The sequence below is a fragment of the Lentinus tigrinus genome, assembly GCF_003813185.1.
Source record: "Lentinus tigrinus ALCF2SS1-7 unplaced genomic scaffold L226scaffold_21, whole genome shotgun sequence".
Classification (NCBI taxonomy): Eukaryota; Fungi; Basidiomycota; class Agaricomycetes; order Polyporales; family Polyporaceae; genus Lentinus; species Lentinus tigrinus.
The window spans coordinates 346,011-370,890 of record NW_027137930.1 but is presented as its reverse complement, the minus strand read 5'-3'; the positions used below and the strand labels follow the sequence as shown (position 1 = coordinate 370,890).

General features: G+C 55.3%; 12 protein-coding genes across 12 annotated transcripts; 6 read left to right on the top strand and 6 right to left on the bottom strand.

The window, feature by feature from the left end:
* Window positions 1-1,176: 1,176 nt before the first annotated feature.
* L226DRAFT_443967 (uncharacterized protein) lies at window positions 1,177-1,680 on the bottom strand (the record flags this gene model as incomplete). Its single annotated transcript, XM_067674855.1, has 1 exon — window positions 1,177-1,680. A coding segment is annotated over one exon (504 nt), but the record flags the coding sequence as incomplete, so codon positions are not given.
* A 1,727-nt stretch (window positions 1,681-3,407) lies between these two features.
* Window positions 3,408-4,466, bottom strand: L226DRAFT_546843 (uncharacterized protein; the record flags this gene model as incomplete). The annotated part of the gene is made up of 3 exons (XM_067682449.1): window positions 3,408-4,083; window positions 4,142-4,399; window positions 4,429-4,466. The coding sequence occupies 3 exons, from the start codon at window positions 4,464-4,466 to the stop codon at window positions 3,408-3,410; spliced, it is 972 nt and encodes a 323-aa protein (XP_067533387.1).
* A 287-nt stretch (window positions 4,467-4,753) lies between these two features.
* Window positions 4,754-5,839, top strand: L226DRAFT_466512 (uncharacterized protein; the record flags this gene model as incomplete). Its single annotated transcript, XM_067675983.1, has 2 exons — window positions 4,754-5,086; window positions 5,162-5,839. 2 exons carry the CDS (start codon window positions 4,754-4,756, stop codon window positions 5,837-5,839), a joined length of 1,011 nt encoding a protein of 336 aa, XP_067533386.1.
* Window positions 5,840-6,195: 356 nt separating this feature from the next.
* L226DRAFT_561711 (uncharacterized protein) lies at window positions 6,196-7,497 on the top strand. The gene is made up of 4 exons (XM_067683451.1): window positions 6,196-6,867; window positions 6,930-7,045; window positions 7,120-7,354; window positions 7,409-7,497. Exons 1-4 carry the CDS (start codon window positions 6,436-6,438, stop codon window positions 7,436-7,438), a joined length of 813 nt encoding a protein of 270 aa, XP_067533385.1. The 5' UTR covers window positions 6,196-6,435; the 3' UTR covers window positions 7,439-7,497.
* Window positions 7,498-8,032: 535 nt separating this feature from the next.
* Window positions 8,033-9,361, bottom strand: L226DRAFT_536983 (uncharacterized protein). The gene is made up of 3 exons (XM_067681229.1): window positions 8,817-9,361; window positions 8,204-8,758; window positions 8,033-8,153 (listed from the first exon to the last, which is right to left on the bottom strand). Exons 1-2 carry the CDS (start codon window positions 9,344-9,346, stop codon window positions 8,245-8,247), a joined length of 1,044 nt encoding a protein of 347 aa, XP_067533384.1. The 5' UTR covers window positions 9,347-9,361; the 3' UTR covers window positions 8,033-8,153; window positions 8,204-8,244.
* A 741-nt stretch (window positions 9,362-10,102) lies between these two features.
* On the top strand, window positions 10,103-10,705 carry L226DRAFT_614671 (uncharacterized protein; the record flags this gene model as incomplete). Its single annotated transcript, XM_067686672.1, has 1 exon — window positions 10,103-10,705. One exon carries the CDS (start codon window positions 10,103-10,105, stop codon window positions 10,703-10,705), a length of 603 nt encoding a protein of 200 aa, XP_067533383.1.
* Window positions 10,706-10,766: 61 nt separating this feature from the next.
* L226DRAFT_147711 (uncharacterized protein) lies at window positions 10,767-12,256 on the bottom strand. Its single transcript, XM_067672412.1, has 4 exons — window positions 11,965-12,256; window positions 11,628-11,914; window positions 10,867-11,574; window positions 10,767-10,813 (listed from the first exon to the last, which is right to left on the bottom strand). The coding sequence occupies exons 1-3, from the start codon at window positions 11,977-11,979 to the stop codon at window positions 10,881-10,883; spliced, it is 996 nt and encodes a 331-aa protein (XP_067533382.1). The 5' UTR covers window positions 11,980-12,256; the 3' UTR covers window positions 10,767-10,813; window positions 10,867-10,880.
* Window positions 12,257-12,891: 635 nt separating this feature from the next.
* Window positions 12,892-15,210, top strand: L226DRAFT_489923 (MFS general substrate transporter). Its single transcript, XM_067677295.1, has 8 exons — window positions 12,892-13,469; window positions 13,522-13,664; window positions 13,716-13,758; window positions 13,811-13,919; window positions 13,969-14,178; window positions 14,232-14,278; window positions 14,334-14,602; window positions 14,666-15,210. Exons 1-8 carry the CDS (start codon window positions 13,106-13,108, stop codon window positions 15,158-15,160), a joined length of 1,680 nt encoding a protein of 559 aa, XP_067533381.1. The 5' UTR covers window positions 12,892-13,105; the 3' UTR covers window positions 15,161-15,210.
* A 157-nt stretch (window positions 15,211-15,367) lies between these two features.
* On the top strand, window positions 15,368-16,691 carry L226DRAFT_489919 (uncharacterized protein). Its single transcript, XM_067677294.1, has 3 exons — window positions 15,368-15,769; window positions 15,829-16,498; window positions 16,554-16,691. Exons 1-2 carry the CDS (start codon window positions 15,411-15,413, stop codon window positions 16,493-16,495), a joined length of 1,026 nt encoding a protein of 341 aa, XP_067533380.1. The 5' UTR covers window positions 15,368-15,410; the 3' UTR covers window positions 16,496-16,498; window positions 16,554-16,691.
* Window positions 16,692-16,773: 82 nt separating this feature from the next.
* On the bottom strand, window positions 16,774-18,545 carry L226DRAFT_489918 (uncharacterized protein). Its single transcript, XM_067677293.1, has 2 exons — window positions 17,979-18,545; window positions 16,774-17,914 (listed from the first exon to the last, which is right to left on the bottom strand). The coding sequence occupies exons 1-2, from the start codon at window positions 18,503-18,505 to the stop codon at window positions 16,990-16,992; spliced, it is 1,452 nt and encodes a 483-aa protein (XP_067533379.1). The 5' UTR covers window positions 18,506-18,545; the 3' UTR covers window positions 16,774-16,989.
* A 360-nt stretch (window positions 18,546-18,905) lies between these two features.
* On the bottom strand, window positions 18,906-20,528 carry L226DRAFT_572906 (uncharacterized protein; the record flags this gene model as incomplete). Its single annotated transcript, XM_067684752.1, has 8 exons — window positions 18,906-18,938; window positions 18,994-19,383; window positions 19,441-19,652; window positions 19,714-19,827; window positions 19,895-19,973; window positions 20,030-20,194; window positions 20,246-20,440; window positions 20,490-20,528. 8 exons carry the CDS (start codon window positions 20,526-20,528, stop codon window positions 18,906-18,908), a joined length of 1,227 nt encoding a protein of 408 aa, XP_067533378.1.
* Window positions 20,529-22,314: 1,786 nt separating this feature from the next.
* Window positions 22,315-24,367, top strand: L226DRAFT_554003 (uncharacterized protein). Its single transcript, XM_067682969.1, has 10 exons — window positions 22,315-22,416; window positions 22,499-22,504; window positions 22,556-22,717; window positions 22,780-22,977; window positions 23,030-23,197; window positions 23,245-23,323; window positions 23,386-23,511; window positions 23,563-23,777; window positions 23,864-24,163; window positions 24,220-24,367. The coding sequence occupies exons 3-10, from the start codon at window positions 22,703-22,705 to the stop codon at window positions 24,250-24,252; spliced, it is 1,134 nt and encodes a 377-aa protein (XP_067533377.1). The 5' UTR covers window positions 22,315-22,416; window positions 22,499-22,504; window positions 22,556-22,702; the 3' UTR covers window positions 24,253-24,367.
* Window positions 24,368-24,880: the final 513 nt, after the last annotated feature.

Below are 24,880 nucleotides of genomic sequence, written 5' to 3'. Positions count from 1 at the left end.
GGTAAGTGAAATGTTAAGCTCTGTCATCCGCCAAATGGCTGCTGAATCTCTGGCGACTGCGCCTCTCTAGGCCAAAAAAAGATGGCGAGAGCATTTCCTGAGGCTAGAGAGGTTCACGCGTATGGGTTAGCCAAGTATCTGGAAGTTGGTTCCTTTCCTCCGAATTATTTACCATTTCTCGCATCCGGAAAGGATACGTTCTTTGCAGTGTGCAAAGCCATTCCCATGGCCCGGGTGAACCGTGTGGACGCGGGTATTCACATACTGTACCATATGCACCGAGGCCGTCATGCATGCGTCGCGGACGCTCAGGAGCATTGTATACGAGTGGACGGGACACAGATTCTACAAGTGTTACTTGACGTATATGGACTACAGGAAAACAGAGGAATTGGAGATGTATGAAGACTCGGCGCGGGCTCGTGTGTAGGTAATGCTCATCGAAAGACAGTAGTCGTACATCATGCTAAGCTTGTAGTATATTCAACGCACTTGGATCAAGAGAACCATAACTCCGACTCGACGAGAAGGTTAGGTCCACGATGCTTGAACCTCCGGAGCCAACACTGAACGTCCGGCATGCATCCATCAGAGTTCATCGAGCACCCGGCATGCGGACCTGAGCTTCGCCCTGACAAGCACGTTCTTCCTCTCCTTGTTGGCCTTGGGAGGGGGAAAGGTGCATAGTACCATATCAGCCCAGTAGGTGTAGAGCACCTTGCGGTCCAGCGCTCTTATACCTTTGATCTTCCGGGGATTGTCGATGACTGAACGAACTGCCTTGCGTCGTAAGTCGGTGTTGATACTTTCTTGGGCGATTGACAACTTGCGCTCGGTACCATGGTTTTGGCACCATCCAGAGACGTCCTGGAGATGATGCGGGGAATCATTGATGAAGAGAACGGCATTTTTCGCAAGGCCGGTCAGAGTAACGAGATGGTTCGAATGGTGAGCGTCCGATGCAGAAGGCATTTCGGTGGGTTGAGACGAAGGGCCGGGGTGTAGGAGATGTCGTGGTGATGATATATTGAGCGATAGCGTTCGCGGGTGGCTGGTCGTATCGAAGTCGTAATGTGGTGCCCGGTCTGTTATGACTTTATGAACGACAATGCTGCTCGCTAGCATCAGAACGCGACAAGAAGGATACCTTTGCTCGAGGACGCACCTGCACAAGAAGTCCTGCGCGAATATGAACACAGGGTGGCCAGTGCGCGTCGACATGACGCTCCCATCCTCTCGCTGAACAACCCCATCCGGAAGGTTCGAAGCGAGCACATCGCGTAGATTCACCACTTCGTTGGCGAAGCCTGCCCAAGTCAATGGTGTACGCAGCGTGGGTGTCGTCAGCTGGCTACGGGGCCGCTGCAGCCGGAAGTACTGCGCATCCGCAAGGAGGCAACGGTGGGCCATGGTCACGCCCATCCCCGGGGGAAGAGAGTCGGACGCGAGGGGAAGGATCGGGTACCCGCTGAGGTACTCGACGATGAGAGCGAACAGGGACGGGTTGCGGTCGAGCCGCAGGACGCGCTCGCGGGCTTCCGCGAACCCCGAGGTGAAGCAGTCGAGGAAGTAGTTTGGGAGGTCGAAGGAGATTTGGTTATGCGTAAGCTGGAACTCTTCTCCGCGCACTATGACGGTGTATATCATATCACGGTCTGTGGTCGAGGAAGCGCAGTGAGGATGGTAGTGACAGAGGACAAGGGTGCGACTGAAGTAAGTGGGGAACGTGAGTGAGCAGCAGACAGGTGGCAGAATATATGCAGTTGTGAGCAACAGGTGCTGCGGTAACACAGTGTCACCTGATATTGATTTGAGAATTGTACATACAATTCGGGGGTTGAATGGAACCTTCGCTCTCAATCAGACGTCCAAAAGGCGAGCTAAAGCGCACGGTCTATCTCTGGACGGTACCATAGACAGCAAAGAACTACGCGTGGATCACTACCTTGCCCGATACCTTGACCGTCTAACTGGCTCCGATGATAGCAGAGGCTTCGTCAGTGGCTAATAAACGATACGAGTTGATGTCTGACACTCACCAGGATGACCAACCGGACAGACGTGGGGCGACCGAACATGGCCGATCCATGGCCAGCTGCTCGTGCAGTGGCGGGAAAGGATGACAAACCTTCAGCGCGCTTTGCTCGTGCGCACCTCGCGTTCGGGGTGTACACAATGCGTTCACGCACACAAGGTGCAGAGTTTGGTGAGCGCTACAACAGTGAGCGAGAGAAGGATGACCTGCACATACCCGGCCACAGGCTTTGCACTTGAAGGACCATCGCCGGCGCGACAGCGCGTTTCCCGTCGCAGGGCATCCACAAGTAAGAGGACGTCCCAGTCCGGTTCACGGATGGTCGTTGATGGACCTACACTCGTATGCGCGAGATCCGAAGGTGCGGTGGTCTGATAGCGCGTGCACAAGGGGAGTGCAGCAGGAGAAGGGTGAGAGAGGGAAGAGGCCCGGCGAGTGGAGTCGGGTTGTAGTAGCGTTGCCTGTATGTACGTCGAGTAGCTATGAATAGACTGCTTTGGCATTCGCTCGAGAGCTTGAGAAGTTGAACTTAATGGATAACGAGAGCTGATAATTGAGCGGCAAGGTCGAAAAGCGAGCGGCTGCGAAGGAAACGAAGACGTCCGAGCGATCGAGGTCAAACGCGGTCGAGAAGGGGGATCTGGACTTGTTGCATTGGTGGTCCTAGCTAGTCGATATATACATTCGTGCGATAGATGAAGACGTGTTCGCTCTGATTGAAGGTTCCAAGGTGTAGAAAGAACTGGAAAGAGAGTTGAACATAAGTACTTACGACTAGAGCGCCAAGGAGAGGAGTTGAGGCTGAATCGAATTGTGTAGTAAGTGTACTGTAGAGAGGTACTCAATAGAATGTATAATACATATCTTGGAGGTGTAGCGGAGGTGCGAAAATATGTATGGGGTGGAGAGTGATCGGGAAAGAGGAGTGACGCAGTAAGTACCGCATCGAGCTCGGTATGACGCAGTGCCTCGAGCTGATCTGCACCGCCGTCAGGCTGCAATGCGACGTCGATTTGGTCGTCGGCGATGATGCGGACGAATTTCCGGGGTCATCGAGCTCTTGGCTAACGTCGAGGGCGACGTGTTGCATGCTGGCACCGAGATGGCCTTGTTCTCGACAGTTCGTGCGTATCCAGGCTTGTTCCAAGCGACAACACATGTTGAGGACCTTGCGATGGTTGTGCAGGAAGAGCGAGGGTATCGGAGGGTGCAGTTGAGGTTGTGGGACGCGTCGGACACGGTGGTACGCACGCAGCATTCTTCGCAGGGGAATACTACAGGGGAATACAGAGGGGCCTCGAGCCTGCGCCTGCAGAACAAGGACTGTAAGTAATTCATGAGCGATCGTCATCAGTATCTGCTCACTCACAAGTCATTCTGCCTCACGATCCGTATACTCTGCAATTGGGAGTCCGAAGAACCCTGGAAGATGCTTCCACATCTCAGAGCGTTCTATATCATCTATCTTCTGCACGGTTTCCCAACATGACGGACACAGGGATGCTCTGATGTCCTTGCTGAATTGGAGCAGTATAGAGTCGAACGGGTCTGGGACAGCCCATGCGGATGCCGCAGTATCTAGAACACGGCGCAGCTCCGTCGGGCAGCGTTTTGGCTTTTCACAACTTGTCATGAGTTGGAAATTGAACACAACGTTGGAGGCATCTGCGCGCCTGCCGACAAGTCTTCCCTTGGCCTCGAAGCAGATTCCGATATCGTCGAGCGTGAGCTGCTCCCACGAGCCATCCTCCCGCTTGAAACCTTTGACTATGTCCTTGCCAAGCGTGCAGCAGATGAGGAACGCGACAGGGAGAAGCGTGTGTTCCCCAATCAGGCGGGCCAAGTTGACAACACCGATGGCATGCTCCGCCCTGAACGACGGCGGCCAGTACGAGGGGCGACGTTTCGAGAACACCTGGAAGTCGCGCGTGTAGTACATCTTGAGGTAGTTCACGGAATGCTGCACGAGGTTTGATACCTGATACTTGTATCCGAGGCGTATCGTGGCTGAGATCATGTCGAACGAGGGATCCTCAGGGACGAAGGGACTGCATGTAACGGCCATTCAAACGTTTTGATGATGCATACAGAATCGCGACGACAAACCTCGAGCCACTTTTTAGCATGTACACCCGGAGTAGGTGTCTAAGATCCTCCGGAGTGTCCGTGACATCCACGACCGGACAAGGAGCTGTCGCACTCTCCGAGGGCTGCGGAAGCGAGAACATATCTTTGAAGACGGGGGAGTGGTCTGCGAGGATGCCCTTGAAGACACGGAACTCGAAGTCGCGCGCAACGAGAATAATGTTGCCGTCTTCATACCAGAACTCCTTGTCCCTCTGTCCTGTCCCGTCTCTTTGGTGCCTTCACCCTCCGCTGCCCCCTCCTGCGACTCGAATCTTGCACGTTTACGAGTAAGCCGCGCGGACATCGTGCTTCGGTAAGAATACGAGAGCCACAAGGAAGCAGCGGTAGACCAGAGAAGTACAGAGCGCAGATGTTGAGTTCGGAGTGGTGGTCGGGGATGCAAGTGCGCAGACGCCGACCCGCAGTCGGCGCATTCTCAGCGACAGAGCCACTCGTCTATGCCTCTTACCATCATCTTGTCGTTCGTCCTGTAGCTAACCCTCAACCTTGCGCGTTCAAACACGTCTCTGTCTTATAGGCTCAACTACTTGGTGTGAGTCCATCCATACGCACACGCTAAAAGGCACCGTGATGTCGGATTTGGGCACGCATCCCCGGAAACGTTCAAGGCAAGACGGCATCAACGCAAGCGAGGATGCCGAGGGTGTCGCGAGGACTCGCGATGAGGAGTTCTGGTTCGACGACGGCAGTATCATACTCATCGCTCGCAATGTTGAATTTCGCGTGTACAAGGGGCTCTTAGCCGACCACTCCCCCGTGTTCAGAGACATGTTCTCGCTACCGCAACCTCCAATTTCCGAGGGCGAACTGGAGACACCATGTCCCGTCGTCCACCTTTCTGACTCTGCAGAGGACGTCCGCTGTCTTTTACGCGTATGCATGCCGAAAACTGATTTCAAGTACGTCATGTCTGCCTTGTCATGCACCATATTCTTTCTATGCTGAACCACCCTCATCCACAGCCCGTACGCACACGAGGATCCAACTTACGAGTCCATAGCCTCTTCGATTCGGCTGGGGCACAAGTACCAAATCGCAACACTCGTAAACCACGCCGTTGGGTACCTGAAAGAGTACTACACGGACGACTACGGGAAGTGGAAGAGCCACAAAATGGGCCCTCCTCCCCGTTTCCAACTCGTGCACGCGATCGGAGTCGTCAATCTTGCCCGCCTCATTGAGTGCGATTCCATTCTCCCGACCGCTATCCTCCATTGTTGCCAACTCGGAGCCGCAGGAAGGCTAGTCAGTGGTCTCCCGCGTGCTGATGGTACCACCGAGCACCTCAGCGCGAGCGATCTCGCCCTGTGTTTCTCTGCCATCATGCACCTGGCACGTGCATGGGTCACGATTGCCTTACGTGTGCGTGCACCCACCAAATCTCCCTCCTGCTACCACCCGATCCAATGCATGCGCACCTTTGCGACGCGCCTGAATGGTCCCCACATCGATGAAGAGAAGCTGTGCTATCCGAACCCGTTCTACTCCTTCGGATATCTGTTCACTGGGTTCAGCGACTCGGTTTGTACATCGTGCTACGCCATGCTCTGCAAACGCGACGTCGATGAGCGCAAGGACCTCTGGGCACGCTTGCCAGCCACGCTAGGTCTCCACGTGGCGGGATGGCCGGAAGCTACGGCCGCTACGGACTCGTAGCTGCATGTTCGATTGATGATTCCTGCAACGCTCCAATCTTCCTTGCATCGCTGGTACTGACCATTGGAATTTTCCCATCTCCCTCCCTTTGTTGCGTCGGCAGACTTGTTGAATGAGTTACGTCTCTTTCGATTTCCAGGGTACTTGTTGTCTCCTTACAGGCCGTTTTCTATATATACCTCCTTGTGACGTCCCTGACCTCCCTCCAAGATAAGCCGAACGGAACGGGGATTTCGGAAAATGATCTATGTATGTATAGTGCGACAACCCTTCGATCAGGCACAGCCGGGCGGTATGTCTCCCGGTTCATTTTCCTCGATCTGCTCGGGATAACATTCCACCCTCTTGCAGCTCAGCAGGCATTGGTCTGCATTTGGGCAAACATTGAGGCACGGGCGCGATGGCGTCCAGCAGGTCTGGCCTGTCTGCGACGTTCCTTCTGCGCTCCGCCACTCCATATTTACTAAACGACTGCGCAGGATGATGTTCAGTGTTGGGTGCTTGCTCTTTCCCCTCGTGTTCGTGCTCGTGCACGCCGTCTCTCTATCCTCGATTATCCCTAATCGACATCCACACACTCCTTTGATCCCACCGACATGTTCGTCTCTCTCTCTCGGGTCCTCCTCGCCGCCGCACTGGCCGTATCCGTCCTCGCAGCCCCAGAGAACCCGACGCGCACCACACGCGATGTCTACGCAGACGTACACCCCATCGGCGTCGCCACTCGCTCCCTCGCAATGAAGCCGCCTCTCACCAACGCGCAGCGCCTTGCTCGAGGACAGCCTCCGAACCGTCCCCGGCGTACCTACGGCGCCCGTAGCGCACAAGCCCTCCAGCCGCGCCAGTCCGCCACTCCCTGCATCGCGCAGTCGACTGGCAAGATCGGAGTCTACTCTGGGGCCGACATGGCTGGGTATCTCTCGGCGAGCGTGAACGCGTTCGGCGAGTACGGGACGACTACCGACGAGTTTCAGGCGCTCTCCGTGGTTCTCTGCCAGAGCACTGGTGTGCACGACATCTACGTGCAGGTACGTTGGCCTTGTCTCTTGCAGGATGTTTCGTCCGATGCAATGACCACGTATCTTGTCAGAATGGCCTCGCAGACTACCCTTGGCTTGGTTTGATCAGCGGCGCTGTGAACACCAACGACAACATGTCGCCGAGCAGCTACAACTATGCATACGTCGGGGGCACCGCCCGGAGCACGTCCCAATCCCAATTCCGCATGCGCTAACCTGCTGTCGCTCACCAACTCATGGACTCCTAGCCGCGTCCGGCAGCCCAGCTGTCTCCGGGGACAACTCGTTTACCGGCGCGACCGGGAACGCGAGGAAGATCGAGTCGACGGTGTGGTCCCTCGGCTCCGACAACACACTCACGGCATCCTGGGTGAACTCGAACGGCGCGCGGGTCACCGGTGTCATCGTACACGTCGTTTCTGGCACCGACGACGCGTTCGTGATCACCGCTGGCTACTCCGACTACGTGGACATGTTCGGGCCCTCTCCGATCTGGGTACGTCTCCTTCGAATACGAATAAAAGCAGCCAACTGATATCTCTCTTCACAGAGCTTCAAGTTCATTCCTTTGTTGGAGTGATGCTTTTTCCGAACGTACTGTTCCGGCGGGGGGCTATGTTCCTCAGGCTCAGTAAACCTGTTCATTACTCATAGAATGGCTTGCTCTGTAAACCCTGCCCTGTCAATGCGACATGGACGACGCATATAACAGTGTTTCAACATACTTTGAGTTCGCCTTCGGCAGGCACACTCGCAAGAATGCCTGAAGTCTTCTGATGAGTCCAAGAGATGCACGACGGGGCAAGTTCTCCAGCAAGAGGAGGCTGAGGGACGGAGAACGCGTCCCTACAGATGGAAAAGTTCTCGGCAAGGATCCTCGTGAATACGCGGAACTCTACATCTCCCTCGACGAGAATGGCAGTCCCATCCTCGTACCAGAACTCCTGGCCCTTTCGCCTGTTCGCTGTAACTCGTGATGCGTCGTCAGATTCCGATCTGGGCTGCTTCTGTGCGCGAGCATCTGTAGTTGTGTTTGATCTACTCATGTGTCGAGGACCTAAGTCTTGGAAGGATGATGTAGGCGGGAAGGGTGCGAGTAACACCCGCGCTCGAAGTCTCGCGCGATCTCTTACCGCGAAGCGTCACGTTCACGTGCTCAGTGGTCACGCAAGAAGAGGGGGAAAGCTTCAATCCGCAGGGCGTAACGAAGGGTACATGATGAGCGGTCTCAGAAGTGCCGACTGAGGCAGAAGCAGGTACATAGGACTTCAGTGCATGCGCTCGAATCTGTTGTTCTGCCGAGTTCATGTCAGCTTCTCTAAGCCTAGAAAGGGGATGAACTCACCCACCAACATAATGCGGGACACCGTGACGGGCCACTGACCCTCACGTTGCAGATTGAGATGTCAGCTCGGCTAGAATCCGGGGTAGCGTACGCATCTTTGCTGAAATGAGGGTCGCCGGAGTTGCTTGACTAGAAGCAGACCCGGGATTGAGTCCAGCGGAGAAGCAAGTGATTATCTCTTCTGCCCAGAACGTCCAGGCCCGATGTTCCCATTCAAAATGGGCGTCATCGATGAAAGGACTCGTCCAGACGTGTGGTCCATCACGTAAGGGCGGCCGCAGCCAATACAAGGTGTCTCTTGTCCTGGTGCAGCGAAACTCCACGGAAGACAGGTCATACGTGTGTCCGTCAACAGTCATAGACCCTTTGACGTGGACAGAGCTCGTGCGCAATAGAGCCGAATCATCAGAGGGAGCATTGGAAGAGGCGACTGATGGTGTGTGCACGCATGCTGCCGCAGTTGCGCTGGGACAGGAGACCTCGAGAAAGTACGATGCCTCATACTCCCTACAGTCATCAAGATGAGGCTTCTCGAGCTTGTTCGTCGTGACGAATCTGGGATATACTCTCAGCTTGTGCCCCTTTCGGAGTCTGTGTTGCACATTATACTCACTTTATCACCATATTACGAGCATATACGAAGACAGGCAGCTCACTCTCGGCAGCAACAACAGATCCGTCCGGCGTCTTCACGACGCCCTCGGGGAGGGTGTCGTTCAGGACATCGCGGAGATGGACGAATTTGCTTGCGAAGCCGGCCCACGAGAGGTCCATGGGGGGAGATGGAAGTGTCAGGAGATCGCAGAGGCCCTGAAGCTCGTAGAACTGGGCGTCGGCGAGTAGGAAGCGAAGGGCCGTCTGCATATCCATCGTCGCCGGGATCGCCCGGGTCGACAGAGGCAAGACGGGGTATCCGGAGAGGTAATCGACAACGATCGCGAAGAGAGCGGGGTGGCGATCGAGTCGTAGGGTGCGTTCGCGGGCCTCTGCGAAACCGGATTCGAAACAGGCCGTGAAGTAGTTGGGCGAGTCGAACGAGATCTGCGAGTGGCTGAGATGGAAGACGTCGCCGCGGACATGGATGGTGTAAGAGTCCTGCTGCCCATGACTGTCGTTAGGAGAGGTCGCGGTAGATGTAGCCATGGTTGTAGTCGTGCACAGCGAAAGCTAGATCGCAGACTTAGACCGTCACAATCGGATGTGACGCGTGACCGAGAAGGTTATGCATCACGGGTCAATTTTGGTCGCGCCTTCAATTTGGTTTCGGCGTGAGCCTCGCTCCGCCAGCAACCTCCAACTGAGCTGAAGGCTACGTACCAGGGAACAGGTATCGTGCAGAAAATTGTACGTGCATGCTTGTAATACTGACTCTGCTCCACAGTGATAAGGCATGTCCGATGAACAGACAAGTACTAGAGTCTAGCACATCGTCTCGGAAACGGGCTCGAAGCGCGTCGCGCGACACGGAACATGAAGACATATCCGACCATTCTTCATCCATATTGTCGCCGGATCCAGACTTATGGTTTGAAGATGGAACGATATCAATCATCGCAGGCAACGTGGAGTTCCGACTCTATAGAGGTCTGTTAGCCAGTCACTCGCCGGTTTTTGCAGACATGCTCTCGTTCCCGCAACCTCCACCATCTCCGGACGCGTCTTCGAGCAACATAGCCAGCACTATCCCCACGGTGACCGTGACAGATAGCCCGCAAGCCTTTCGTGAGCTCCTTCGAGTGATTACGCCGGGGAGCAAAGGACGGTATGTAGCAGGCCCCTATCGAACCATGATCCCATAAGCCTGGCTTGGTGACTCTCCATCGACGCAGACTTTTTCAGGAGGATCACCCAACATGCTTCGAAATAGCGAGCCTCGTGCGACTGGGCCACAAGTACCAGATGGACGACACTGTTGCCCAGTGCATGCAATATCTCAGCAAGCACTTCCCGCGCACGCTGGACGAGTTTCGCGCGCTGGATAATTATGTACCTCCGGAGTTCGACGATTGCGACGCGATCACTGTCATCAATCTTGCGCGACTGACGGGAGCCACTCACCTCCTGCCCGTCGCCATCTTGATATGCTGCCGCTACCTCAGCGGCACCGAACTGGTCAATGGCGTGCAGCACTGCGACGGCTCACGCGATGTCCTGTCCCCTACGGACCTTGCACTGTGCTTTGACGCGAAGAGTAGGCTCCACCGGGCATACATCGAGCGCGTCGCGCGCAGGTGCCCCCCGACTCCCCCAGAAGACGCCCACCGGTCATGCTACTCTGCCACGCGACGCATATTGAACGATGCGATATACTCCGCGGGAGTGACGATGACGTGCAACCCGTTTGCGAAGTTGTATCCTACTCCGGAGGTGAAGAAGGCTCTCTGCGCTCATTGCTGGGATGTGTTGAAGAAGTGCGACGAGCGATTGATGGGGGAGGCTTGGGACCGGCTTCCTGCTTTGACTGGAGTCGACCCGATGTATGGCTGGGCGCGAATGATGTAGGGAACAGCTAGTCCTTAGAGCTCGTTCATAGACCCCTTCCTTGTCTTACGATATGTATCATAGAATCCGAATACGTTACGTACATACATACAATATGATACATGAAACCTAGTTGTCAGTCAGCACATGTATGCGCATTGAGCGAAACCGCGTAGACGCACCGAGAAACGTCCCGCTATTGTGGCCAGTCGGGAACGCTGATATCGAAGATCTTCGGGAGCCGTTTCCAGAGGTCCCACTGCCCGTCGTAGAAGCGTTGCCTACGCTCGTCATCACAGCCGTTGCACAGGGTATGCTCCGGGACATTCAAGAATGCCGCCCGGTAGTCTTCCCAATGAGAGAAGACATGGTCCGGGACGAGGAGCGGCGACGATGTCGCGACGTTCTCGTGCAGGACGCAGCTCACGGCGTTTTTGCAGCCCTCCTCCGAGAAGCAATAGACTGTGCCGAACGGCTCGAAGGCACGAAGGACGATACGGCTGATCTCCTGGTCAAGCCTGTGCCGTGCTTCCATGACGCGTCCGAGGTCGTCGGGGCAGAGGGTCACCGCCGTCCCGTCGTTGTCTGTGAAGCCCTTGACGAGATCCTTGCCGGGGACCATGCAGCAGACCAGAAAGGCGGTGGGGAGAATCGACTCGTAGCCTTGCCCGGCGAAGCGGGCGAGGTTCACCACGCCGATCGCGTGCTTGATTTCGAAAGCGGGGGGAACGAACTCCGAGTTCATCCATCGGTCGAAGTCGTCCGTGAAGTGCTCCTTCAGGAATGTGAGGCTCTGACTGCCAAGTTTGTCGAACTGGTACTTGTGGCCCATACGGATGAACGAGGCGAGCATCTCGTACGTCGGGCTTCCCAGGGGGGTGGGCAGAAAACTGAGATGCTCAGGTTTAGAAATCTATAGGAGGTATGGATAGGGCGCACGTACTCGTCGGGCATCAAAGCCCTCAGGATATGTCTCACGTGTGCGGGCTTCTCGAACAGCTCAACTACGGGAAGACCGTCCTCGTACGAGGTTTGTGCAGGTTGTGGGAGGGACACGAGGTCGGAGAATAGGGGCGAGTGCTTGATCAAGAGGGTGCGGAAGACCCGGAACTTGACGTTCCCGGCCACGAGGATGAGCAGGCCGTCCTGTAACCAGAAGTCCTTGTCCTGTTGCCCTTCGTTCGTCTCCGCCTCTACGATGAGCGGAACTTGGTTGAGGGTGTTAGGCTCCTACAGGGATCGTTAGCGGTCGCACATCACGAAAAATGTCGGGTTCGCACCGTAGGCTCCGCCATGACGCAGCAGGTGTCTGTGAGGATAGTAAGAAGAAACGAGGATAATCGAGGGTATGTATCACCGTGTCTAGTCGACTCGAGCTCGACTGCTAACACTTATATACCTAACGCGCGGCGGACCCGCTGCAGCGGCACTGCGGCAGGCGGGTGGGAAACTGGCTGTGATCCTCGTGGGGAACAATGGAGGATCGATTCGAAACTTGACCAGAACGGCCAGACAAAAGAATCGATGATGCGACCCGCTTGCCGCGGAACATCGCCTTGATCCAGTTTAAGCAAGTCCGCCCGCTGGGCGCGCGGCTTCCCGGAGTTGCGATTTGTACTGGGCGAAAGAGCAGCGTCCGAGACCTGCGACACTGCGGTAGTATACCCGAGGAACTCCGCCAGAAAGCCGCCGGCACATAGCGAGCAAGTGCAAGTATTCTATGTGGGGCGTCAGGGTGTACTTGTGGCATTGTAAATTTTGACCTACCTAGTACCTAGGCGCCACGTGGCACATGCAAGGCGACCCACTTTCCAAGATGCTTACCCCTGAGTACGGCTACAATCGAGGATTGACCGCCGTGTAGAAACAGGTACACAAGGCCTGCGTTGATATGTTGACATGCATGAAGAATTACCGAGAGAGATAAGCCTGGCGCCGCGTCAGCCGCACTGTTTTGCTGGGGTGCTCGGTTGCCTGAGGGGCGTTGTGTGTGTTATAGCGGACGATACGAGGTCTGAGCAAAGTACAAGTCATACCATGAGACTCAGAGCGGATGAACAAGGTGTAGAGGCCGCGACGAGCGAAATTTCGGTACATGATGGTGGAACAAAGAAAGCGACAGTGGTGGCTGTGCGGCTGTCGCCAGCGGGCAGTTTGATGATTCGGCGTGCCGGAGGACCGCGATGACCTCGATCTCGAGCTTTTTACGTGCGAACGCGAGACGATTGGCAGCCTCTCATTACAGTATTGCTTGACGGGATCGACAGGTGTAGTCCGCTGCACGCAGCCTGCCGAGCGAGCACGTACGTACTCGCTGGCAGGTGTAGGCGCCTACCCATATTTGGCTTGCCAAGCTCACACTCAGTCTCGCCCCTGACCGCCTGTTATAAACGTCGAAGAGGATCGCAACGCAAGCTCACCATGGACTCATCTCCTCCGATGCAGAATGCGTCCGCTGCCGACCCACCCGCCGGCTACCGCAAAGGCTCTGCCTTCTGGCTCTCGTTTCTGGCCATTATCGTTTGCACGTTCGTCAGCGCGCTCGATGTAACCGCAATATCGACCGCTCTTCCCACAATTACGAAGGACCTCGGAGGAGGCGACAAGTACGTCTGGGTCGGTGCAGCGTACGGGCTTGCGTGTACCACAATACTGCCCCTCTCTGGCCGATTCGCGGATGCTTTCGGTCGGCGACCAGTGATGCTTTCAGCCGTTGCGATCTTCATGCTCGGAAGTGCCCTTTCCGGCGCGACGCAGAACATGAACATGCTTATTGCGGGACGCAGTGGGTATCAGAACTTCTCATCCGATAGCTTGAGCTAATGGACACGTAACAGCTGTTCAGGGGATAGGTGGCGGCGCGATTTTGAACCTGTCCGACATCATCATCTCGGACTTGATCCCGTTGTCACAGCGCGGGATGTATATGGGATTCTTTGGACTCACTTGGGCATTGGCATCGGGCGTAGGTCCTCCTATTGTGAGTACGCACTCGGGATCCGCGGATATAGACTTACTAAGCAGTCCTCAGGGCGGTGCTTTGGCACAAGCGTCGGCATGGCGCTGGATTTTCTGTATGTCGGTTATGGGGGCTTCCATACCATTTCAGTACTGAGTAATTTACAGACCTCAACTTGCCTCTGATTGGGTTGGCCTTTACACTCGTCCTGTTATTTCTCCGTGTGAAGACTCCGTCCGGTTCGCTGAGAGAAAAACTCTCTCGCATCGACGCTTTGTACGTTTGCTATCCACACACCCATCAAACGATCTAACTCCTTAGGCAGCGGCAACGTGTTCATCATTGCTGGTACTACCCTGGTCCTCATCGGTCTCAACTGGGGCGGCACGCGCTACCCATGGGCCGACGCACATGTATTGGCGACCCTCATCATCGGCTTCGTGCTCATCGGGATCTTCTTCCTCTACGAATGGCGAATCCCCAAAGATGCCAGCATACCATGGCAGGTCGTTAGCAACCGAACGACAGTCGCTGCGTGAGTACCATGTGCGGATCTACCGCTGAGCGGTCCGTCTAATACATATCCAGGTATATATGCACATTCGTCCACGGACTTGCAAGCACCGCCGTGTTCTGTGAGTAGCATTCAAATGGTTCTATGATGTCTCCTGACGGCACGCCACGCGACAGTCTACTTGCCCGTCTACTTCCAAGCGTGCCTCGATGCTTCTCCGCTCCGCTCAAGTGTCGATCTTCTCCCGACCACCCTGATCATCTCACCGTTCGCGATGGGCGCGGGCATCTCAGTGCAGCTTTTTCAGAAATACCGCTGGGTCAATTACCTAGTATGGGTGTTCATGATGATCGGATACGGGCTGCTCTCGACTCTGCGCGAGGACAGTTCCATCGGCAAGTGGGTTGGATATGAGATTGTCGTTTCTGCAGGCATTGGCCTCGGGGTACGTCCTCCAAGTCCTTCTTCCTGCCGCGTTTGCAAACACACGCTCCCAACGCATCTATAGTTCACCGCGACGGTCTTCCCGGTACTTGCGCCTCTCCCTGTGTCCCGCACCGCAGCCGCACTCGCATTCTTCGCCTTCTCGCGCACCTTCGCGCAGACATGGGGCGTCACCATCGGCAGCACGATCCTCCAGAACCGCCTCAACAAGACGCTCCCACCACAGTTCAACGCGCTCTTCCCGGACGGCGTGGAGATCGCGTATGCCGCCATCCCCGTCATAAAGACGCTCGAGGAGCCGCTGCGCACGGAAGTTCGCCGGGCGTTCGCTGAGAGCCTGGCGGTGATCTGGCAGACGATGATAGGTATATGCGGTATCGGGCTGCTATCGTCGTTGATGATGCGGGAGGTGCCGATGCGGAAGACGGCGGATGACACGTATGGTCTGGATGATAGCAGAGAAAAGCGAAGGACACAGAATGAGGAAGGTTCAGAGCACGGGCAGGATACCGCAGTGGAGGCCGTGAAGGAAAACAAGAGTGATTCGCAGGATACCTGACGAGATATTGTAATACGCTATAATACACGATGACATGGCATGAACAGGACAGATCAACCTAGCTCGAGGATGCCAGATCGTAAATGGCACGGGAGAAAATGGCCGGGGCCCAGTAGACTGTGACTGACTAAATCACGTGCTGTGACGGAGCGTGTGTAGAGTCTAACTCGCACCGTCTCTCCCCTTTTTACCTCTTGCCATTCTCCTATCTTCCCCGCCGTACGAAACTGTCTGCTTTACTACCCGCGCAATGTCTCAGTCGACAAGGAATGAAGCGAGACTGGAAGGCCTTCCTGACGACCAGACCCTGAACTCCGACCCACGGATCAACATAGCGAAAGACGGAAAGAACGAAGGTGCCATTGAGGAGCACAAGCAAGACGAGGAGTTTTGGTACGAGGACGGGAACATAGTTCTGGTTGTTGGTGACGTCAAGTTCCGAGTCTTCAGAGGCATACTTGCAGATCATTCTCCCGTGTTCAGGGAGATGTTCTCGCTTCCACAGCCTCCTGTCGAAGCTACTTGTCCATGCCCAGTCATACATCTCATCGACTCTCCGAAAGAGATGCGACACATACTCCGTGTGTGCTTTCCGAAAACAGGCACATAGTACGTGCACTCTGTGCTATCAGTATGACGCGAGGCACCGTGTTAACTCAACTCTCAAGTCGCTACTTACCTCAAGATCCCACGTACGACGAAATATCGTCGTTAGTCCGCCTCGGGCACAAATACCAAATGTCGCAACTCGTCGACAGCTCTATCGACTACCTGAGGAAATACTATCCATCCGATTTCGATGCATGGAACGAGCTCGGACGATCCAGGCATCCCCCTAACTTCCGCAGGGCAGATGCCATCGGTGTTGTCAACCTCGCACGCCTCATCGGATGCATGGATCTCCTCCTTCCTGCACTTCTCGTGTGTTGCACCAGCCGAATCGATGTCTTCGGAGGTGCACCAGGAGCCAAAGATGAGCAGCTCGCTCCGGACGACATCCGGCTGTGCTATCACGCTCGCACAAAGCTGTCCTCCGCCGCCGTCACAGCCTTACTCCGCATCTGTCATCCCATCGTCGCCGACACATGCACACGCGGTCCAAGTTGTCATATCGCGTTGGTTGGCCTGCTATGCGAACAGCACAACCACATCGACGGAGTCTGCTCCAGCTATTCGTTGTCTTCATTTGCGCCCCTATACAAGGATTTCCGTGCTAAATTGTGCAGATCGTGCTATGCCATGCTGGAGAAGCGGGATATGTTGGAGAGGAGGGAGGTATGGAAGAAGCTCCCTGAGCTACTTGGAGTCGCAGTGGAGGGTTGGTCTACGTCATGACGGGTAAGTACGCTCGCTCCCCTGCGAACGGGCGATAAATCTGATTATTCCCTCTTAGATTGGCAGCGTTTGAAGTTTCCACGAATCTTCGAAGTGCTCGTCTGACCCACATCTTCCGGTTAACTCTTTACGTATGACTTCATACTCTCTCCTTCGCTCGCCTTCTATGTCAGTACGTCAACAACCATTGCAGCCCACTGCTCTCGCTCTCGATGGAAATTTCCTGAGGTGCAGGACCTCGTCGGTGGACTGGTACTGATCGCACGGAGCATCGCTATGGTGTGATAAGATGCGAATCGGGGAGTGCATCGTCGTGGCGGGGTGGGTGCCTCGACAACACGTTCGCGTCCGGCCCCGTTCACACCCCTCTCCGGTTTGAACATGCTGCGTACGGTTCGGAATGATCATGAGTGCTATGTATCCAACGTATCCACCCTTGTTGGCTAGACATCCTCCGTCTTCATGTATACCTCCTCAAAATGCCGCGAAACACATCAATATGACAGTCCTCGTCCCATGACGCGGCCCCGAAGTCCTCCCCTCGCCGATGATGATATGATGCCCCTAGGCCTGGCCAATTCTCCCCGCACTGGTGAGGATATGATAGCCCTAGGCCTGGCCAATCCCCTCCGCGCCAGGTACGATATGCCGCCACCCCTGGTAAACCCTCCTCGCGCCTGTAGCAACCCGCCCCGAGATTCTTCCTGCAGCAGTATGGTGGATACGAACCGTGTTGAGGATGAAGCGAACCGTGCCGACGATGGAGCGAACCGTATCGACGATGGAGCGAACCGTATCGACGATGGAGCGAACCGTGTCGACGATGGAGCGAACCGTGTCGACGATGGAGCGAACCGTGTCGACGATGGAGCGGACTGTGAGGACGATGGAGCAGTCTGCAAGGTCGCATTAGATACAAGGGATCCGAGGTCGGCGAGCAAGTTGGATGATTCTTGTGGGCTTCCGTCCTCTCCCACCACGTCCAGCTCGCGGATGAGCGCGTTCATGGAACGCACGCGTGCTTTGAGCAGACGCGCATCACCGAGGCGGGCCCCACCACTGGCAGTGGCTCCGACCTTCGACCCATGTTGTGTGTCGCACTGGGACCTCGAAGGGAAAGTGCAGATGACTGAGTCTGCCCAGAAGGTGAACTTCTCCCTGACGCCGTTCCGGTCGTGATGCGTAGTGCCATTGCCGACTCTGCGGAGGAGGGCCAGTAATGAAGACACGCTGAGGATAGATTGTGGACTCGATAACTCCTTGAGCATGAAATTGGACCCGTCTACGCAGAGCGATCCGTTGCGCTCGACGTCTTCCATCCGGAGGAGAGCGCTGGTGCTGGGATCGAGGATGGGGCTAGAGGACTCGGAAGTGGAGAGTAACTCGAATTCTACTTGTCCCTCAGGCGTTATGGTGATTCTGGAGCAGGGGTAGTTATTTCAGCGTCCATCGATTCCAGGAATAAAACAACATCTGGCTATACCTGAGGAGCCCATCTTTCGCATATACTAAAACTGGTAGGCGGCTCCCAGCCGACACCAGACTCCCATCGTCCTGGAGGATAACGTCGTCGGGGAGCTTGTCGCCAAGAACGTCATGCAAACTGACGAACTCGTTTCCGAGCCCCATCCACGAGAGGTCGATGGACGGAGAGGGGAGTGTGAGCATCGTGGACAGCCTCTCGAGGCCGTAGAAGTCCGCATCCGCGACCAAGAAACGGCGCGCCATGGCGAGGCTCATCCCCGCAGGGAGGAACTCTGCAGTGAGCGGCAGGATCGGATAGCCACTGAGGTATTCGACGATGAGGGAGAATACGACGGGGTTCCTGCTGAGCTTCAGGACGTGGTCCTTGGACTCTGCGAAGCCGGTGGTGAAGCAGGCCGTGAAGAAGTTCGGGGAGTCGAAGGTGATCTGGTCATAGGTGAGTTGGAATTCTTCACCTCGCATGACAACGGTATAGACATCTTCGTCAGGAGGCGGAGACGGAGATACGGGCGGTGTCAATGGCATGTTCGAGTTGGTAGATACAGGTGAACAAGCTTTGAGTACGTCGCGGTGGTCTGGATGATAGTTATATCGGCGGTGCTGCGGTAGCTTTACATTACGTCAGCGAGTACACTGATGGCTCCGTGCGCTGCGCGCAGGGATCAGGATCTTCAGCTTCGCCACAGATCCCATGTGTGGACTGCTTGTGATAGCGGGAGAGTGTCCGACCCCAAAACATGTCGACGAGAAGGGCGTACCAATAGAGCGAACTCTCAGGCAGATCTGCACTCAAGTGTCAAGTGTCAGACTTGGGGAAAAAGGTGCGGCGGGTGCTGTGGTATACCAAGATGCATAAATACATTGCACAAAGAGATCCAAACCATCGCAGGAACGAGTCGCCACGGCGAGGCGTACCACCAATACCCTACGCGCCTGTCTCTGGCGGGATCAAAATGACCTGTGAGCCAAATCAGCCTATGACAGCGATAACTTGCAGCAGGGGCGCAGCTTACCGTAGGGAGCTCCGCCGCCGTGTCCGCGAGCGTCATCACATCGTGAATCGGGTCAACCTTCGCACTCTCGCGATCGAGCCAAATGAGACTTGCGCGCTCCAGTTCACCGTCGAACGTCTTCGTTGTTGACACCGACACCTGTATCGCGATTGGCTGCACCGTTGTCCTACCGGAGTGGGAGCAGCAGCTCTGTTCTTCCAGGTCGTACTCGGCTTCGCGGTCCGTAGTGCGAAGCGACGGGCAGGACTGCGAACGCGCGTGTGCGCCTGGGCCATAGGGACTATGACAGGGAGCGTTCGGGTTGACCTCTAGGGGCAAATGAAGAGGAGGCACTGGCGGATCCCCGGAAGCGAGGCATATGCGCCAAACCGTCAGCGTGAAGATCAATGCCTAGACGTTACCAGTGAGTGCGAGGACGAGCAATGTTTGCGACAAGATCGTACTCACCACAACGGGCGGGAAGAAGTAATGGGAAAAGCTGACTCCTAGGGGACTCACGAACGTCGTCACGGTGAAGCACAGAGACGATATGGTGAAGACAGCCGCGGACTGCAAGATAGACTCCATCACGCGCCACCGTACAGTGCGCAGCTGCGAACCTTTCGGGCGGTACTCACGCACGCCACGCCGTGAGACCAGGAGCGGCTTCATTACCAGCACTGCATCATCTCGTGGTGGTGAGCGCTCCGCGAGAGATGAACCGCACGGACTGATGCTCACCTGTGGCGAGGACGTTCGTCAACAGTGTCATGCTGAAGTATGTACGCTGGCAGATGTGGAGCTTCGCTAGGCTGACGGGCAGGGTGTCGAGTATGATTATGGCAACGCCAAGCGCTGCGTCGAGGATGTTGTCATTGACTTGGCCTGGGAAAAGCGTCGAGGTATAGAATACCGGACGTACCGAAGGAGCTGGTGTAGAGAAACAGTGGGAGCGATATCGCACGCCACGAGCCGGTCCATACCATGAAAGCCCGGTAGATCTGCCAAGCACATCAGTAACATACACGCAGGATGCACATGACTAAGGGTCTCGCACCATGAAGCCATCGGCGATAAGCGTCTGAAGGACATAGATGGTGAACTTGAGGTAGCCCAGTTGGCTCGGGGCATTCAGGGCCGAGATATTGTGCGACAGACTCGTCAAGTCAGCGCCTCTCAGGATCCCGCTGGCGACCAGGATATGTCCGTCGATGCCGATATGCTATTCACTTTGATGAGTAGCAGCCTTACTGGGAAATCCGAAGAGGCGTACCGCTATGACGATGATGAACATGGCCGCGCTCGCTGCGAATAACGTCAAGTCGCGCCTCGATCGTCCATACGGCCACGTCTTCCAGAGCAACGTCCACACCCCAGTGCCGAAGACTACGAGGAGCGCACCGCATAACAGCGACTCCAGAAAGAACCCGGTGAGTGAGACGATCACCGTAGAGCGCGCCACGGCGAGCTATAGAGGGACGTCAGATCCTTGCAGTGATGAGACAGGAGAGACGTACCTGCGAGCTCGACGCGGCGGACATGGGACTCATCGACATCTCGACTCCGGGATGTCTATACGCTGCGATTGACATGCTTCATATATTGGCTTTCGATCACGAATCGCTGAGCGTCCCTCAGAGGACGCTCCCACTGGGCGCGGATGATGTCCTGATACCCACACAGGTGAAGAGAAGGGCGGCAGCTGCACACGGTCTCCAATCGCGGCCGCACAGGAAGAAGGGGAGTCGGTGCGCAGCCTTCTAGGGAAGCGCGCGAGATCGGATGTAGTACACAGGCTACTGTGAGTGCCAAGTGTTTGACACCGGTGAACAACGAACCATATTCAGGGTTGGCAGTGCCTACCGTGTGAGGTCGGTGAGAGAAGGTGGGATCCGGGACCTGAGCCGAGTGGTTTCGCACAACATCGTGAAGATTGCGTACTAAACGAGCAGAGATGAGGCCAGAATAGAGCTGTCGTGGTAAATGAGACACCAATTATGGCAGGCCTCGAAAGAAGTGATGGATGGGCGTCGAATATGCCCGCGCAACATCCATGAACTGGAAGGGAGCTACGCCGAGGGCAACCAGGGGGGCACAACAGTACGCTCATGCGCACGTCGACTATGGTAGAGAGCAATGCACAGTACCATTTCATCCTTCATAATAGTCGGGATACGAGGATACACTGTGCAACACGTGTTCGGGCTCGTCGGAGAGGCCCCATCATCGCAGACCACAGAAGCACCTGGGTGGATAGCGGAGACCCTGAAAGCTAGATTGCGATTACTGACGAGAAGAGCGCTTGACATCAAGAGCACGTTTCACGATTGCGATCGAGGGAAGGGCATTGGCACTTCGCGGCGGTCTGGTGGGAATCGATCTCAGGAAATGGTGGCAAGAGAGTATCAGCGCGGAAGTGACAGGGGAAATGCGAACCGGGTTGCCTCTCAAAGTCAGTCATAGAGCATAAGATCCGGGGCTTGACTCGAACGATGCTAGCGCCGCTGTTTGGAGATGTCTCAACGGATTTTGCGTGGATGGTCATAGAAGGCGTCTTCCAACCAGTGATCCGTGCCGTCGGAGGGCGAGAAGTCGTGCTCAGGGGCAGAAGGACACGTTACGGAGGATGAGGACGTGGTGATAGTTGTGCATCAAGAGGTGTAAACGCTCACTGTGCGGCTGGCGGGAAGGCCACGTGGCCTTCCGAGGTGTATCCGAGAGTTGCAACTTGCGGCGCACTACCAGGGTGTCCAAGTACTCTAGATATGATATACACAACATACGCGTGCCTGAATAATGCACAAGAGTGTTGGATCAATGAATGATCGCTCGCGGGGTGACACACCACTAGGGACTCGGAACCGGTCCTGTAACCTACTGCACATTAGAACGACTAGCAGCGACTTGGTAGACGACACCCACACCGTCCGACATCGAATAACGCCTCCAACCTTGAATATTACGCCAGAACAACTGGACAGCTTCTCCTGTTCTTCGCCGATTTTGCGAACGACGATATACCCATATTGGAACCAGGACTGGACGTTATTAAGAAACGCTTCTTCAAGATCCCTGTAGGTGGAAGTTGCTTTGCGCAAAGTGTGAGTATTTTATTGAATGCCGTATGGGTTGAAGGAAAGCGTCAGGAGCAACAAGTTCTGCAGGACTTAACCAGCACCCATGTTCGGAGTCATTATCTAATGACTTCCCACGGTAGAGAAATCACCTTTGAACTTTGATCTCGAAGCGCTACTACACGCGTGCATCCCTTCGCTCCTACTCTGCTTCTTGTACTGGAGAACTGTTACTCGGCGATGTAATAGATATGATGCTGCGTTCAAACTTCCATCGCAGTCTCCATGCCACAGCATGTCATTGACGCCGCCGCTGTGCATGATGCTCAATCAACGTTTTCGAGCTCGTCCGAACCCAAACTGTGATCCTGTAAGCACCGAGACTCTCATATGTGCACTCGTAATCTCACATATAATGGAACGCATCACCGCTATACGATTTGTCCGGACAGATGAGCGTACGGTCAGATATTGCCGGAGGTCAGATTGCCTTTGACAGATGAATGCAGGTGTGATCGTATCCACTGCGGAACAAGCATCCTCGCAGCTCTACTATAAGTGTAGACACCAGGCGACCTCGACTCAGCCTGGGCCCCGTTCCAAATCCGCGGCTCCTCCAGGACGTGAAACCGCTCACCCCGTCCGCTCGACGTCTGATGATGCCATCCGAGGTACGTCGCCTCTCTCTGCGGTATGTGGTGGTATCCCAGACATGTTGATCCCATCTCGACAGACTAGTGAGGCGGCACGCCCTGTACTCACTTCGGGCCTCGTCTCGCTAGTCATAGAGAGCCTCCTCTTTGGCGCATTCACCATCCTGTACGGAGCATGCGCCTGGATCTTGCTAGTGTCTCACAGACCGGGCGGATCTCGCACTCGGAACGGGTTGCTGTTCGTTGCGAGTACGGTCATGTACGCGTTGACCCTGGTGGTGAGTGCGTCGCTTCACTTGTCGCGATCTTTCCGCTCATCTGCCCCGCAAGCATGTCGCACTCGATATCCACATCGCCCTGGAATGCTTCGTTCGAACGAGTGGAGATAGTGCGCATATGTCGGACCTCTTGGATAGCATCAATGGTCTTGGGAATACTTTAGGAGCTGCAAAGTTCGCGATCTACGTGACTCAGACACTCATTGGGGATGGGTTCATGGTCAGTCCACAGCCCGCTTTTGCGATGCGTACTCATTATGGGACCAGATATATCGCGCATATGTGGTATGGGATCGCCTGGTTCGTATAGCAATCGTTCCCCTCGCTCTATTGCTCGCACAAGTCGGTGCGTGTACAGTACTCATATTTCCGGCAGGACGCAGAAGCATGCTAACTCTCAGCTCTCAGTCATTGGGTACTACATCTCGTTCTCTGGGTCCTCTTTAATGAACACTACCGCCGGAGCATCTTGTGCAGACTCGTTGTCCCAGGCTTTCTTCCTGCTGTCCGTAGCGACTAACATCATGTCCACAGGTGAGTGACTTTACGCGATCCCGTGATGCCGCTCTCAGCTTCACCATGCAGGACTTATCGTGAGGCGTATCCTGTGGACCAACTTCGAAGCCCATGGTTGCTACCCCAACGACTTGCCCGTCCGCAGCGTCAAATGGAGAGTCTTCGAGTCCATCCTCCAATCCGCCGCAATCTATTCAATAACATCCCTCTCCCTCGCCATGACCGTCTTCCTCAGTCCCACGATAGCCTTCCCAGCTTTCCACAGCGTGTTCCCATCAGTTATCGTGAGTTCTAATCCTCACTGCCCACACTGCGACGTAAGTGGCTGACAGCTCACTTTGTCTCACCTTACATTCCACATGGTCTTCAGGGCATCGTCTTCGTGCTCATCGTGGTACGCATCTGTCTCAACACGTCGCCGCCCGACCTTCCGCGCCACTCGATGATGCAGATCAACGCGCCCTCGTGCCCGAGTCTCCCGATTGCAGTACAGGACGTCGAGCCGCGAAGTCCGTGTTCGATCCGCTCAGTACCCATCACCATCCATGTCTCGGTCTCGACCACGTCAGATCGTGAGAGCGAGATGTCAATTGGGCAGGAGTCGAGTTCTATCAAGAAGATGCTGGATGAACTAGACACTTGTGCTGAAGACCAACCGATGTCGCCGATGGTGAGTCACTGGTCAGTTCTAACATATCCCGATGCTTATCAACCCATTCTCTCTAGGCCCGTTCGCTCGTCGGGAGGGGCATGGTATAAGCACCCGAAGACAAGACATTTAGACATTTGTAGTCAGTCCGAATGTTGCGAAGTCCTCTATTGGCATTACCTCTGCTATTCGGTGGTGTCGTATATGGTGATTATTTATGTGGACATCACACATATATCCAGACGCCGCACGCACTGGCTAGATGCGCCAGTTGAGACCACGGTGTCTGTCGAACTGCCAGTATCCTCGTGCTTCCCTCAGCGCGACTTAGACGAGAACATGTCAGTTAGACAAAGGCTTTGTGGCGACAGCCACAACTATATCTCCTCTACACAACTTGTGAACGTTCGTCGGCCTCCGCTACGAATATTCTCCATTTAGGACTATGGAGATGCTTTCATCCTATGTAGTGTAGCATTCCCGTTATAACCGACCGCGTTGCGTGTAGTATTTTGGGTAAGTTTAGGATGACTCTGGGGTACTAGCCGACACCATCGACTGTAGTACTGTAATTGGCCGACCGAACTCGAGAACGAGGCGGACAATAACCGCAGGTCGGAAGCTTGTTCGGGAACTGCCATCACAAATTTCCACGCCACCGCCCCTGCGGTGGCACTTCATCAATGCACACCAGCAATGCTCCGAACCACCAAGTTCGTGTCTTCACGAGGTACGCAT

Excerpts from the sequence above, each read along its gene's own strand:
- L226DRAFT_561711 (XM_067683451.1), top strand. The coding sequence starts at position 6,436 with ATGTTCGTCTCTCTCTCTCGGGTCCTCCTCGCCGCCGCACTGGCCGTA. Across the intron at positions 7,046-7,119 it reads GGGGGCACCGCCCGGAGCAC|CCCAGCTGTCTCCGGGGACA; the intron begins GTCCCAATCCCA and ends CGCGTCCGGCAG. Across the intron at positions 7,355-7,408 it reads TCGGGCCCTCTCCGATCTGG|AGCTTCAAGTTCATTCCTTT; the intron begins GTACGTCTCCTT and ends CTCTCTTCACAG.
- L226DRAFT_536983 (XM_067681229.1), bottom strand. The coding sequence starts at position 9,346 with ATGGCTACATCTACCGCGACCTCTCCTAACGACAGTCATGGGCAGCAG. Across the intron at positions 8,759-8,816 it reads GCTCGTAATATGGTGATAAA|ATTCGTCACGACGAACAAGC; the intron begins GTGAGTATAATG and ends AGTATATCCCAG.
- L226DRAFT_147711 (XM_067672412.1), bottom strand. Across the intron at positions 11,575-11,627 it reads AGGGCTTTGATGCCCGACGA|TTTTCTGCCCACCCCCCTGG; the intron begins GTACGTGCGCCC and ends TGAGCATCTCAG.
- L226DRAFT_489923 (XM_067677295.1), top strand. The coding sequence starts at position 13,106 with ATGGACTCATCTCCTCCGATGCAGAATGCGTCCGCTGCCGACCCACCC. Across the intron at positions 13,665-13,715 it reads CGGGCGTAGGTCCTCCTATT|GGCGGTGCTTTGGCACAAGC; the intron begins GTGAGTACGCAC and ends AGCAGTCCTCAG. Across the intron at positions 14,603-14,665 it reads CTGCAGGCATTGGCCTCGGG|TTCACCGCGACGGTCTTCCC; the intron begins GTACGTCCTCCA and ends ACGCATCTATAG.
- L226DRAFT_489919 (XM_067677294.1), top strand. The coding sequence starts at position 15,411 with ATGTCTCAGTCGACAAGGAATGAAGCGAGACTGGAAGGCCTTCCTGAC. Across the intron at positions 15,770-15,828 it reads TTTCCGAAAACAGGCACATA|TCGCTACTTACCTCAAGATC; the intron begins GTACGTGCACTC and ends TCAACTCTCAAG.
- L226DRAFT_489918 (XM_067677293.1), bottom strand. The coding sequence starts at position 18,505 with ATGCCATTGACACCGCCCGTATCTCCGTCTCCGCCTCCTGACGAAGAT. Across the intron at positions 17,915-17,978 it reads GCGAAAGATGGGCTCCTCAG|AATCACCATAACGCCTGAGG; the intron begins GTATAGCCAGAT and ends CCCCTGCTCCAG.
- L226DRAFT_554003 (XM_067682969.1), top strand. Across the intron at positions 22,978-23,029 it reads TGTACGCGTTGACCCTGGTG|CATGTCGCACTCGATATCCA; the intron begins GTGAGTGCGTCG and ends CTGCCCCGCAAG. Across the intron at positions 23,778-23,863 it reads GCGTGTTCCCATCAGTTATC|GGCATCGTCTTCGTGCTCAT; the intron begins GTGAGTTCTAAT and ends CATGGTCTTCAG.